At 38.5% G+C, this 14,741-nt stretch overlaps 1 protein-coding gene across 3 annotated transcripts in view; it reads left to right on the top strand.

Moving 5' to 3' along the window:
• MCRIP2 (MAPK regulated corepressor interacting protein 2) overlaps positions 1-14,741 on the top strand; it is a 232,159-nt gene that overhangs the window by 33,215 nt on the left and 184,203 nt on the right. The window contains exons 1-2 of one of the 3 annotated variants that reach the window (XM_044089345.1): positions 9,662-9,982; positions 10,681-10,768. In XM_044089345.1, the coding sequence (XP_043945280.1) occupies positions 9,931-9,982; positions 10,681-10,768 (140 nt within the window). In that variant the 5' untranslated portion in view covers positions 9,662-9,930. Of the gene's footprint in view, positions 1-9,661; positions 9,983-10,680; positions 10,769-11,255; positions 11,431-14,741 lie in introns of those variants that run through there. The other 2 variants (XM_044089344.1, XM_044089346.1) reach the window with 2 other exon arrangements.

The raw sequence follows: 14,741 nt of genomic DNA, 5'->3' as shown, positions 1-14,741 counted from the left end.
ACGCCTTCAGATAAACAGCACAGGTGCTACACATTGCTTATAAAGCTCTCACAATTACAAACAATTAAAATTTAAAGTTTAAAGAACTACACACAGGTAAAAATCTGTTGATGTAATGAATATACAATGTTGTAATATATGCTGTGTCTTTTCGACTTTACCCGGTTAGGGGTCGCCACAGCAGAACTCCAGTCCGCTAATGATTGGTAGTGGATTTTTACGTACTGGGTTACCAGCCCTGACACACAACCTTCAACGAAGGCACGCCCCATTCACGTATGCCTCCACACAGAAGACGCTCTAGCTGAGAATCGAACGGGACAACGTCTTGCTATGAGGCGACAACGCTACCGCAGCACCACCACCGCAGTACAATGTAATAAGACTTCTTCAGATAAACAGCACAGGTGCTACACATTGCTTATAAAGCTCTCACAATTACAAACAATTAAAATTTAAAGTATTATAATGTTGTAATATATAATACTTTAAATTTTAATTGTTTGTAATTGTGGGAGCTTTATAAGCAATGTGTAGCACCTGTGCTGTTTATCTGAAGAAGTCTTGTCTCAATACGAAAGCGCTTATCTGTGTGTCTATATAAAAGTTATTTTGCCTTCATTGGTGGCCTGGATCTTTTTTATTATTTTGTATTTTATGAAGTTTCTGTTTTATTGTGTGCTTTGACGTTTATACTCCCTGTATCCAAATAGGTCATTGAGGGCCAGGCATTTATAAGCTACCTCTGTCTATAAGGGACATGGGTGCCAGGCCTGGTGTAAATTTCCTATTCCCCACCCACTGGTCTAGGTTGCACTTAAATTGGGCAATAGACAAACTCAGCTTCATATGAATGGGAAGCCTGTTCCATAGAAGGGGCAGTCTCTGGGACACATATCTGTCTCCCAAGTATGTTCTGTTTAAGTCACAGACAAAATTCATGTCCCTAGACCTTGTATTTCTGGTACTGTTTGGTTTACAAATATGCAGGAGATTCAAAGTGTGGAGTTTGCAGATGCATTGTAAGCTGGGCATAGATCATCCCTCAGCAATCTATAGGAGACTGAGTAGAGGGAATGGGCTTTAAAGCACTCTGCGTAAGGCACATCTGTTATATCTTGTGTTCTTTTTGTAAGGATCCTCTGAGGTTGCTCCAGTTGCTACATATGCCTGGTCAGGTACATGCTGAAGGGAACATTGTACTCCATGATTGGTCTGATATGGGCAGAGTACAGTATGATAATGACCTCTTTAGATGCCATACCCTTACTTATAAGATGCTGAACATTAAGGATTTCTTCACCACCTTGGCCTTGTGGTAGTTGAAAGTAAGGCCACTGTTTACATCCGTACCAAATCCCTGACCACTGGGGGTCGACTCTTAGGGGAGTATTATCAACATTGTAATTAGCCGGGATGGTTGACTTCCCAAAGGGTACAATTATGTATTTCTTAGCATTGAGTTTATCACCATGGCTTTGGCACCATCAGCATTTGCTTCCACTTCAGAGAAATAGATGCTAAAAAGGAGCACGCCCAGTACTGAGCCCTGGGGAACTCCACTAGTGACTGACCTCTTGGTGGAGGTGGCCTCACCTATTTTTGACCTCCTATTTTGTCCTATCAGTAAGCCAGTTGGCTATCCAGTGGGTGATAAAAGGATATATACCTAATTTGGTGAGCTGGTCTACATTCCCTGAATGGGGTATTGTAGCAAAAGCCTTGGCCAGGTTGAGGTAAGCTGTGTGCGCAGTCTTACCATCATCCATTGCTTTTGTGACCCTCTCAAAGAAGTACACCAGATTTAATAGGCATGACCTTCCTTTAACAAAGCTGATCTGTGATGAGTCCAGTTTTTGCGGGTTACCGATGTCTTCGATGGTGATTCTTTCCATGGCCTTATATATGACGATGGTCAGACTTATGGGTCTGTAGTTATCCCAATCAGTGGTTGGACCTCCTTTGTGCAGGAGAATTACTGTGGCCATCTTCCATTCCTTGGACACAAAACCTGAGTGTAGGGTCCAATTCAAAAGTAATTCAAGTGGATAAGATAGGTCATGTTTCATTTTATTTAGTAAGCATCCCAAGATGTCATCTGGGCCCATTGATACAATGCTTTTGGCTTTGTAATGTACATAGATAACCTGTTCCCTAGTAATGGTTGGGGGGGGGGATTTTGGTATGCGATATTTCCTTATGACTATCAGCAGGGGGTGGGTGGGGATCTTGAGCTGAACTTGTCAGCCAAAAGGTTGTCAGTGGCCTCTGGTTCAGTGAAAATGCTAACCTTTGCTTATAAACTGTCAGGGACACAGGAGAACTGTGGTATGTAGCATTCATTTGCAGGAGGTGTGAAATGATGCCAAATGACAAGCATTTCAAAGAAAGGCTAAACTGATTTAAAACAGCAAAAAGACTTTAGATTCAAAAGTGTAAAGCTTTAGGCCCTTCATTAAAACTTATGACTGCAGATGTGATCACTGTTCAGTAGGTTAGGTCAGAAATAAGGACCATCCATCGAGGAAAAACAAAGAAGACAAGAGGGTAAGCCAGTAAGCACCACCAGTCTGTTGCTACAAGCCAAGATGCACGCACAAACAGTAAGGTTCACTTTTTAAACATTTACAGTGAATATGAATATGATTACTGCATTTTCTTTAAATATTTTTCTGGGTGGCTTTAAAAACATGAGGGATAGTTTCTCAGTGAATGAGGTAAGGAGTTCAGATGTCTGAATAATTCATGTCCCTGATTGGTTTTGCATTTATTACATTAAAATGTGAAGGTGTGAACTCCAAACATGGTTACTATAACTTTAATCATGAGTTGTAAGCCTGTTCTGCCTTCAGTGTGAGAACAAGCTGGCATTTACACATACATGGTAATGTTACATAATTACTGTATTTGGTGCATGATCACTGTGATTGTTCAGAGTTTAAGCATTTGTTTACACATTTTTGACACTGCAGTGCTCTGACTACTGGCTGCATCTTGTGAATCCCCATCTCTCTCCAGGTCAATGTGTTTCACTTGCTATCCCAGTCTGCAACTGAACCTGATGGTAGTACTGGTGGTGGTGGGAGGGTGCCCCAGAAACAGAGACATGTATTCTAAGGCTGACAAGTAGGGAACACTGATAATACCTCTTGTTATATCATCCCCAGTGCTATAGTTCAGGTAATTTTAACATAATGATTCTAGTATGCAGTGCATAAGGCTGGTCGGTTTTGCTTCTGCAAAGGTATTTTCACATATAAATAAATGCACGGGTGAGTAATATGTGTGCATGTAGAGAAGGAGTAAGTCAACAAAAGAGAATTAAAATTGCAATGCAATTTTGTGACAAGCAGAGATGAAAACTAAAGCTTTCTGTCCATAATGGGAAAATGGGAGAAATTCTTGGCTAGGCTTATAAATGCCTCTGGGCCAATAGCCTAGTATCATCCTATGAACCTATGAACCTATAATGTGTGTGCTGTCTTTTGAGGAAATGTCAGTCAGTAAGCAAACACTATAGTTGTCTATGGTTATATGACAGTCGCTCATTGCTAACTATTGGTTTATTGTGTTGTCGGAATTTCTAAATTTATTCTTTATGAAGTGTAACAACAGAGTAAGACAGCCTTCTATGTTCAGACTATACAATTGTTTGTTTTTATATTCTTATTCTGTAGCTGCTGTCTCATGTAATTTGTCCAAGAGCTTTTCTCTCTGGCTATCCACTGAAATTGGGCTCTACCTAGCTGGACTATCCCAGTTAAGAAAAGCACATACAGCAATAATAAATACAGGAAGAATGTGATGTTACTTATTTATTTATTGAAGTTTCTTTACCGGCTTAGTGCACTAACCTCAATGGACCAGTATGAGGTGCAGTCCACATGAATCCAATGACTCACAACAGGACAGCAAAAGATATAATTACAGAAATAAGAACAGCTAAGTACAATTTAAATGAAAACAGTTGTAACACACTGCAAGATAAACAGAACATAATGAAATATACAGTATTTAGAGAGTTGTTACAAATAATACATGAAGCTAGTAGGTCAAGTCTTTACCTTCTAAACAGAATGGAATAATATATATTTACAAAAAATAGTCTGCCTGTGTTAAATTCTTGACTCACGACAGAGGAGAAAGTGCAGAGGTAGAAGGAATGAGCGGTAAGGATAATTAAAGTTAGCAAGGAATTGTTTTCTTTTGTGCACTATTTTGCAATCCAGAAGTTATTCCATTTTAAGTCTATCTTTTTGAAAGAAATAGTATTTCTCTGTTTTTAGTAGGCTTTTGATTGGTTAGCACTCATGACTTAGGCATGTTTGTTCAAGTCCCAACAAGCTGTGCATTTCACAGATTGACATAAACTCATAACTGTAGCTCTACAATTGGTCAGTTTTATGGTTCATTCAAACAGTAATGGGATATTATGTTACAACAGACCACTGTTTCATTAAAACCTGTGATATTTGAAGGAGTAAGATCATGAAATAGTGAGGATGAGGTTATTTCCTTTTATCCTCACTGATGAGGGATCTCTGAGATAATAATTTTAGGAACATAGGGGTACAGGGGGTGCAGAGGGGTGCCCGTGCAAAAACACATTTTTCTGTTTTATCTTTGTTCAGTGAGCTTTTTCAGCAGTGTAGTGGCATCTCTGAACAGCAGTAGTGGAGATGAAGTTTCCACTTATCTCCACTGTTGTGTGATCTTGCAGTCATAATACATAGAGATGCAGAGATATGAGGGCATGGGGGGACTTGCATCCCTCTTAATACATTTTTCTTTACTTTTTTATTGGTTTGATGGTCTATATGGTAAAGTTTTTTTAGAATGAGTACCAGTGAAATTGTTTTATTCATCTTCTATTTATACATGTGCACACTCACATGTATGCATGCACACATGAGTGTGTGTGTGTGTGTGATCGTGTGTGTGTGTGTGTGTGTGTGTTAGTACAGCAATCTTGTGTAGTTAATTACTCTCATAGGATGAAAGCTCTTAAAGACTAATAACCCTTCTTTTCCTTTAAAATTCAAACATTCAACTGTCTGTACTAAAAAAATCTATGTGTCAATACAAAAGACAAGCTTAAGTACATGGACATCTATTTTGTCAAGAACCAGGCTTCATGATTTCATTACATATTTTACCACCAATGGGCCCCCTTGACTTAGTTATATCCTGGTGGGTGGGTATTCTTTCTGCTAGTCTTTAAACTGTTAATAGGCTTACTACCTTTGGGAGAGGCAAAAACAAATGAACAAAAGCCTCACCATTTGCTCCACCCCTTGTCCCATTTATTCCACTCCCTATTCCATTTTAATGACATAAATGGGTTTGTTCAACAATGTGAGAAGTGCAGTGTCTTTTTCTTTCTAAACTCCCTGACACACAGTTATGTCACAATGAAGCAAAGCATAAATAAAGAGATCTTGAAGTGAATTTAGATACTATTTGTCTCCCTATGAGTTTGGAAAGTCATTTCTGGATTATCTAAGTAATGTACAATTTTCCAGGTAGTCTGAAAAATAAAACAGGCAGACTACAACCTTGATTGCTAATTATGAATTGGGCCCCAAGTCATTTAATGTTATTGGTGAACCATTGATTCATGTAATTATGTTTGAGGCCCACAACACCTAAGCCTGCTGAGGCCTCCTGATCCTGTTAATCTTGCTAGGGCCATATGTCTGTTTATATTTATTCAATAAGTCCCCTGTCACGTTTTACCTAGACCCATCTGACTCTGTTAATCTGGTTGGAGCCCCAGTTTTATGCTAAGGTTCCGACTTTTTTAATCCTGTTGGACTTCCCAACTCCAGATCCCTTTCTTCATTAATTCTGCTAGGGGGACACGCTGGTTTTGTTAATTCTGGCCCCTGAATATGTTATCTCTTGACTTCATTACTTCTGCTGTATTGATGCTGATTCCATTAATTATGGTGTGACCACATCTCTTTTTAACTCTGCAGGTACTTCCCTAAAACTGTAAGGATGACCCTGATACTATTCAAGCATCAGAAATGAGAGTAGTATGAAGCAGTCCTTGAATAGCTTTCCTACTCAAAAACAATAATTTGGTCAATAGATTATTTGTAGCTAACTTATTATTGTTTTATTTTGTCTGTATAAAATGTAAACAAGTGTTTTGTAGATGATGGATTGTGCTGTATTAAAAAAAAGAAGTAATAAAGCTTGACAGAAGTGATGATGTTGACTGTCTTGCCCTGCATTAACCCAAATGAAGTCTATGTTTAAGTGTGCTAGCTTGTTTAATTATATTTTGGTTATTGAACTCTCATCATATTTTGTGCAACATCAATTTAGCAATATCATCAATATGATGTACATTTAGTGTGTGTTTGTGTGTGTGTGTGTGTGTGTGTGTGTGTGTGTGTGTGTGTGTGTGTGTGTGTGTGTGTGTGTGTGTGCGTGCGTGCATGCGTGTGTGTTGTGTATATATATATATATATATATATATATGTATATATATATATATATATATATATATATACCTATATGGAAAAATATTAAATACCAGCTTATAAAATCACCGTTTCCTTGTACATGTATGACTGTGTGAACAGTTGTTAGCCAGGATAGGTTTGTCAGTCAGAATGAATAGATGGTGTGTAACAGATAATGGTATGAATAATGTGTTTTTTTCCCGGATATGGTTGCGAATGATGGTGGAGTAGCTGTCTCTTCTGTGTCGCTGGCTAACTGGGCATGGTACAGAATTGGTAACAAAAATGCAACCACATGTCAGTTTATGTATGCACTCTTTGACAAAGAAGTGTACCTGAATGCAAGACTTACATATAGTGAAGAAATGGAAGAAGGGAGTTAATTAAGACAGAAAAGGAAAGGAAGGTGATGTTGAAGATAGAGGTGAAGCAATGATTGGATAACTTGGAAAGGATCATTTTGGATGGGGTGTTTGGGGTGAGGCTCCAATATATTGTGGTAGCATAGTCCTTGTTGGGGACCTCCAAATTTTTGTTTTTTGTTTTGTACTCAATGAGACTTGGGAACTGGCTATACTTCTTGTCCACATCAGGTTATTTTTTTTATTCTGATGCTAAAACTCACACCTGTAACAGCTTTGCTAACCCACCATCAATCGCACAGGAAAGTTCAAGGCTGTTGAGCACTCTACATTTATGTAAAATCACAGAATTACACACGATGAAATGCTGTCCTCCAACCTGGACTTCATCAGAATCATGTTGCAACAAGCAAGACAGTCTAAAATACACCCATCTAGCAAATCCACTTTGCTATCCAAACCATGTTATCAAAAACTTAAATACTCTTAATTAATGCATAAAATCCAAACCATATATCCACATTTTAAATGTATAAATGAATACTAAACAATTAATGAGTAAACCTAAAAAAGGTCCCTATTAAACCCAGTCTTGACTATACTTTAGCTGCCTTCATTTTCAAAAGCCAGGTGATCAAAATGTTATCATTAAGGCCTGGGTATCTGTTTGCCCTCAAGCTTAGCTGCCACATAAGTTCCACTTTTACTAGGAGGGATTCTAATAACACTCCCCTAGTATTTTTCCACCTTCTCTAATCCCATAAATTGAAACTTCTTAAAATTAAAACAAACCATAGCATGCGTAGACAGGGCATTATTCATATCATTTTTTGAGATATCATGCACATGTTTGTAGAGTGTCTTATGCAGAAATATTTCCATATTGCCAATATAATAACAAGGACAAGACATACATTTAGCTAGATATACTATCCAACTGGATGCACAAGAAAACTTTCCTTTAGAATAAATATCACCATACCCTGCAATTTCAACGGCATCTCCTAAAATGAAACTACATTAGCTACAAGAGCCACATTTCTTAGTCCCAGTTGTACTCATCACATTGGTAAAATCAATAATCCTATAATTCTCTAAGTAATTCTTAATATTATGAACCCTTTTGAAAACTACAGCTGGACAGGGTCTTAATGTATTACATTTATCAAGGAACTGTTCAAAAAGCTGCCAATTCCGATATCATTTTTTTTTTTTTTAATATTGGGAGCTTGGTCACAGTATTTAATGACCATAGCTCTATTAAAAGAATCAGTTGATGTATGAAACTGAAAACTTGAAAAATCAGCCTGTCTCAGTAGAGGTATATATACCCCATTACATTTCTTTTTATGCACTTCACCATAAGTGTTATTGAGAAAGTGCTAGGGATAGCCCTGTTTAAGAACATTCCTGTTAAAGTTTCTGCTTCCCTCAAAAATTCTGTATAATCTGACACCATTCTTGCTAGCTGCAACATATTAGCTATTCGCTAAACATTTCTTCTGGTGCAGCAGGTGATTGCTGTTGAAATAAGGATATGGATTTGAAAAGTTTTTTCCTTGTAAATATTTGATAAAAACTTCTGATTTAAATTATCCTTTGAAATTTCCACATCCAAATAATGAAAAATTTAATTATCAAATGTATAGGTAAACTTTAAAAATTCAGTTGTTGCTTCTGTATACATCAAAAATTCAATTAATTAATCTTTGCTACTATTCCATAGAATCCATATATCATCTAGGTAGTGGAAATAAGCACCCCATTTATTAATATACTTGATATTAAAAATAAAATGTTTCCCAGTAGGAGGAAAGGCCATCATCTCCTTCCCAGCCCTTCCAGAACACAGGTCACCTGGGTCATAGTCAGGGCTTCACCGTTCCATGCCATGAAGCCAGGCCTTAAGGTCCACTATGTTTGAAACTTGTTGCAGGCCACCAAAATGTTATTGGCACCAGCTCTGGTTTGTATTATAGGTTGAATTTACATCCCATTACTCATATTTCTTTGTATGGTATGTGTTGTTAGCCCATCTAAGTCCATAGCTGTAACCATAGTATTGTGATACTGTGTAACAGTTTATGTCTGTGCATATTCAAGCATTTCTCTTAACCTTTCATCTCCAAAATGTGGAATAATGCTACTCATAATGTGGAACAAGTAGGTAAAGCCTGGAAGAATTATTAACAAATTACTGACAATTCCAGATCGGAAGCTCACAAAATGGAATTCACAGATTTAGACATTGACTGGTATGGCTCTCCTGAAGAAAGGAGGTATGGCCTGAAGGAGAGCATTAGCAGGGCCTGAATGGTCATGAGATTCAGTAGCCTTTGAATACGTATTAATCTGGGATCGAATATGATTCAGTATTACTTGCGATGGATATCATGTTAGCTAAACATTTCTTAGCGATGAATGTATAACTGGACCTGTCAATGCGGAACAGCGGTAGAACAAAATTCAAAATGAGCAACGCTTCCCATGAGGTACAAATGACAGGTATGTGTATAGGTGTCAATAGAAGAATGCCCACGGTACTTTATCATTCTAATTTTTTGCACTGAGCGTATCCTCGGTCTATCTGTATACCAACACATATTCAACACGCATTTCCAGTTCTCCGGCTGACTGCAGACTTCGTAACCTTGCATTTATACTACATGTCGAGTTGCACCACCACTAAGTTACTCATTACGACGGTAGATTTGCTAAGATGCCGAGCTGCACTCTACGGTTGATATTGCCCCTTTAAGAATTAAGGGGGCGGATTTATGACGTCACTTATTAAAGGGGTAACACCAAAAATTGCTGTCCAACAGAATTATAGACTTACTGGTCTAGAAACATAAGTGGTGTTAGTGTAAGTGGCCAAAGCTAACCGGGCAGCCAGAGAGCAGATCTAAGTTTGTATGGTGCAGAGTCATCTCCTTAGAAGAATTGCTGTGGTTGTGCCAGTTTACTTCACCTCGTCAGCAGCAGCTGCTAGTTTTTTTTTTTTGTGACCAGCAGCTGTTTTACGTGTCTCTTACTTAGTTCGGAAATCTGATTTCTTGATAGAAGGCAAGGTACCAGCGAGGTACCAGCCCAATATGTATACCATCACCAAGGGTCCTAGCAAGTTGGTTACTCAGAGGAGGACAGGTAAGGGGCTGGTGCATGGATGTGACCTTAATAAGTGATGAAGTGTGTTAGTGGTAGTTTATAAAAGTTCAGACAGGTAAGGGGCTGGTGCGTGGATGTGACCTTAATAAGTGATGAAGTGTGTTAGTGGTAGTTTATAAAAGTTCAGACAGGTGAGATGGTAACATAGCGATTGTCATCCTGCTGCGTTCCTAATGTAAAAATTAGGATTGGCATACACGTGTCAAGTACTCTCAAGTTATATAACGTCATGTTTTTACTGAAAGAGTAAGCTCTTTTATCAGAAACAGGTTGACCTTCGAGGAAGAGGGGCTTTGTATTTAACGCACACAGTTTTGGAGATGGTGTCAGTCAGGCGTCATTTCATTTCACTTCACTTTTCGGGTGTTCGTTTACTGGTGACAAAGTCCGATGGATTTGATACCAATTTACTGATTTGCTTGCTTTTAGTTGCCTGGTTGTATTTGCGTATGTTGTAATGTTTGACAATTGCTTTCAGCGTTTGCCTTAAATTGAGCTCCTAATGTGTACTGTGGTAGGTGATCATCTGACATGTTCGGTGCAGCTGCAGGGGGGGGGGGGTCCTTAATCTGCCACATTCAGGTTTGTTAGCTGTTGGACACTCAGGTTAACTTGACTTTTTTCTGTTTTACACTGACACTGTGTAACTGACCTCATCACCTTTCTGTTTCTTTTAGGTCCCTTGTCATCGCAACCGGTTGAAAGTAAAGTGGTTGCCGGGAATCAAAAGATAAAGCCGGTGGCGAAACCAGAGTCCACTTGGAGGTAAATACTGTTAGTTTCTAGACGATACTTTAAAAATAAGGACAGACTAGCTAATAAGTCTGTGTTGGGCCCCGTGACCTTGAGTACCACGTGCCCTGCGCGCTCCATATATGTTTGTTTCAAGGCTTCTACCCTAGTGGTATAAGGTTTTTGCCCGTGGTGAGGGGCTTCGTGGACACCGAGATAGCGCTGGGCGTTACTGCGCTGGTGTGACCTTGCTCAGAGGTGACCGGCTGCTGGTACTGCTTACGCGCAGCCACGCAGAAGACACGCATGTGGCTGTCAAAGCTGGAGCAGTCTGTAAATATACACACTCTCCAGGTCCTCAGCACAGGCAGTTCTTAAACACACTTCTTGTCCCAAGGTCATTATATGAAAATAACACGTGATATTACACGGTAGACCATCTCATTGTGCTGGCTATCACTTTACATCCAGCTGTCTGTTTCTTGTAAGGTGTGCGTTGTTTTCTGGGGTCCTGATTAACCGTATGTTGTTGGCATGGAGATGTAAAGGAACTTGCTCTCTTTACCACTTCTACGCAATGAAACATAAACTGTTTACTTGATGTTTCCATTGAGCAGGCTTATCGTGACATCTTTGATCCTGGTGGACTTTACCCGGCAGTTGCGTTATGTTTTAACTGCAGAAACTGCAATGGGGTAATTATGGTTAACATATACGGAACGTTTATGTATAGAATATGACAACATTTAGTTTTAAAGACCTCGTTTTCCTGTCTCACATTATGCTTTATAAGAAAACGTTATAGATGCGCTAGGGTGTCTTATACAAAGCAATAATAAAAGTACATCTCCGTGGCAGAACAATACCGCTGCATTTCCTTTTTATGTAATGTTTGACATTGTTCCCTCACATTATTTGGTAGTGTTCAGCATTTTCTTTGAGAATTGTATAATGCAGTTTTTAGTACTCCTGGCTTTATGCAAACCATTATGTGACAGCATGTAAACATACCTCTCACCTGCTCAGAATTTTGCAGAATGTCCAGATTTTGCCTCATAGTTATGGTCTGAGGATTGAAGTCACTACATGACAGGTATAAAAGTTTAATATCCTTCAGAAAATACATGCTGTTATTCTAGTAACTTACAAGAGCAGTATTAAAAATCTTCCCTTTATTTTGAGCTCTTGTCCCCCCATTATTTTTGGCCTTTTTCAAAATTCTAAATGTTTGATGCATCTGACGAGTTGTAGAATGGAGTGCCAAACAGAATTTCAGTACTGATAATTTTATTTCATATGAAGACAGAACTGTTTAGCTTCTAAAAATGGTGTGACACTACACTTGTACTTCAAATGGAAAATTTATATAAACGCTTCCATGACAAACTGTTAAGTGGTGTATTTTTACATTGGAGAAGCTGTTTACTATTGTGTGTGTGTGTGTGTGTGTGTGTGTGTGTGTGTGTGTGTATACAAATTCTATATATGTCCACACGGGTCTATATCACAAAATCAAATGTTGTGAACGCTGAACTTGGTAGTTTGAAAGTTGCGAATGTCGAAGCAGTGGAAACCCAAATTCTTTCCCAGGGAAAGAATTCAGTTGACCATTTCTGCAGCTTCAGCATTTTCAGACTGGGTCAAGGTAAATGTACGAATGAGTAGTGACGGACTTTAGGATTAGGGCGCAGGTCAGGTAAGTGTGCGATAGTGATGGACTTTAGGGTTAGGGCACAGGTCAGGGAAGTTTGCGGTAGTGATGGAATTTAGGGTTAGGGCGCAGGTCAGGTAAGTGTGCGGTAGTGACGGACTTTAGGGTTAGGGCTGGGTTAAGGATACTGCATAGATAGTGGTGTATGTTAGGTTTATTGCAGGTTTTGAAGTTGTTTTGTGTGATTGTGTTGTGTGTGTTTTTCGGAACAGCGAATTTTTTCCCTGGGAAAAAAAATGCTGTTTTGAAGTGTCGATGTTATCCGAATACGATCTTCCAAATTCGAACTTATGGTGTTCGTCATTTTGGAAGTTCGATTTCATGATATAGACCCTGTACACACACACACACACACACACACACACACACACACACACACACACATATATATATATATATATATATAAAATTTTACATTTGTTGACCTGGATAGTCAGATTAGATGTATGTCCATTTTCAGCGGAGGCCCGGAGAGAAAAGCTCCAAGATAAATACACATTGAACATTTAGTAAATGCCATTTTCAAGCAGATTACAGTCATAAGCAATACCAGCATTTAGCACATATACTACTAGCTTACTATAAAACACTTTACAAAACATAACATTATTTTCAAAGTTATATATGCATACCATTGCATTTCAAAGTTATATATACATACCATTGCATTCAGGTTTAAGACACATTGAGCAGCAGTTATACAACTGACCCTTCCTGAAATAGTGTGGTAGAAAAAAGTTAGAAGTAGTTGAAGTTAAGGCACCCAAGTAATAGAGAGGTTACTAGTCGGGGTTAGTGTAAGGACATAGCCAATGAGTTTTGAAGTATTTCTTGAGTTTGTTTTCGAATTGAGTTCATGAGGGTTCTAGGGTCAAGTCAGCTGGGAAGTCTGTTCCATGTTTTTCCAACAGAGTTGGCGGAGTTCCCAGATGAGTAACTGGATTTGTATGTTTGAACTAGGAGTCTAGTGGATGATCACAGTGGCCTGGTGCTGGTGTACGGGCTGGTAATAATTTTTAGTGCAGGTGTATTTTCTGGTTGGTAATGGACTTTATGTGCCACTATTAGCTGGTTGAACTGCAGTACGCTAGACAGTTCAAGCCATCCTAGGCGATTTAGGTTGTGACAGTGGTGTGTCTGGTAGGCTGTGCCAGTAATAAATCCGGCAATGTGATTATAGCAGGATGATAGTTTTATTAAGATCGGTTTTGTGTAAGATGGAGAACAGAGGTGAGGCATAGAGAAGACTTGATAGTAGATGGCAATGGGTAATTGCAGTTCTAGCAAGTGGGGTAAGGAACGGTTAGATTCTGTAAAGAGAGCCAAGTTTTTTATTAATGGTTTTGATAGTTTCATTGATAAGCGCATCAAACTTCAGGTTATTAACTATGACACCCAGTAGTTTAGTTTGGGCTTCTGGGAAGATGATAGTGCCATTGTTAGCAGTTGTGTTGAAGGAAGGCAGAGGGGTTGTGCATGTGGGGGAGAAGAGGAGCTGCTCAGTTTTGATGGGGTTTAGGATTAGATGTTGATGTGAAGAGCCATTTTTCCACTGTATTGAAGGCATCTTGGGTTGATGTGAATAAAGTAGCTGGTGAGGTGTCAGAACAAATCAAGGTGGAGTCATGCGCATATTGAATGCAGGTAGCATCTGGGATGACTGAATGAAGGTCATTGAAAAAGATGGAGAAAAGAAAGGGGTCCTAGTATTGAGCCCTGTGGGACTCCTAATGTGATGGGTAGGCGAGAAGATAGCTTGTCCAGCCATAGGACTGCCTGTCGCCTGGAGGGCATGGTTGTTTAAGGAGAAGGTCTTCAAGGAATTTATAAGCATGTTGTGGTCAACCATGTCAAAAGCTATGGATAGATCTAGAAAGAGTGATATATATATATATATATATATATATATATATATATATATATATATATATATATATGTGTGTGTGTATGTATGTGTGTATATATATATATATATATATATATATATATATATATATATATATGTAGCATATTTATTATACACACACACACACACACACATATATATATATATATATATATATATATATATATATGTGTGGGTTGTTAGATTTATTGGTTTTAATAAATTAAAAAATTAAAATTTTAAATTTTAGAATACTGGCTATCTGTGGGGCATTTTTAACCCCCTTATTTTTAATAAAGGAAAAAATTAAAAAAATTTTTACTGTGCCCGTCTAGAGTGACACAATGGGCCCCTTTTAAAAATTAGATTCCTTTTCCCTCACCCAAAAATTTTGAACCCCTGGGGCTCCC

This window comes from Protopterus annectens, chromosome 12.part0 (genome assembly GCF_019279795.1).
Source record: "Protopterus annectens isolate FY-2018-M chromosome 12.part0, PAN1.0, whole genome shotgun sequence".
Taxonomy (NCBI): Eukaryota; Metazoa; Chordata; order Ceratodontiformes; family Protopteridae; genus Protopterus; species Protopterus annectens.
This window is presented reverse-complemented; position numbering and strand designations above follow the sequence as displayed.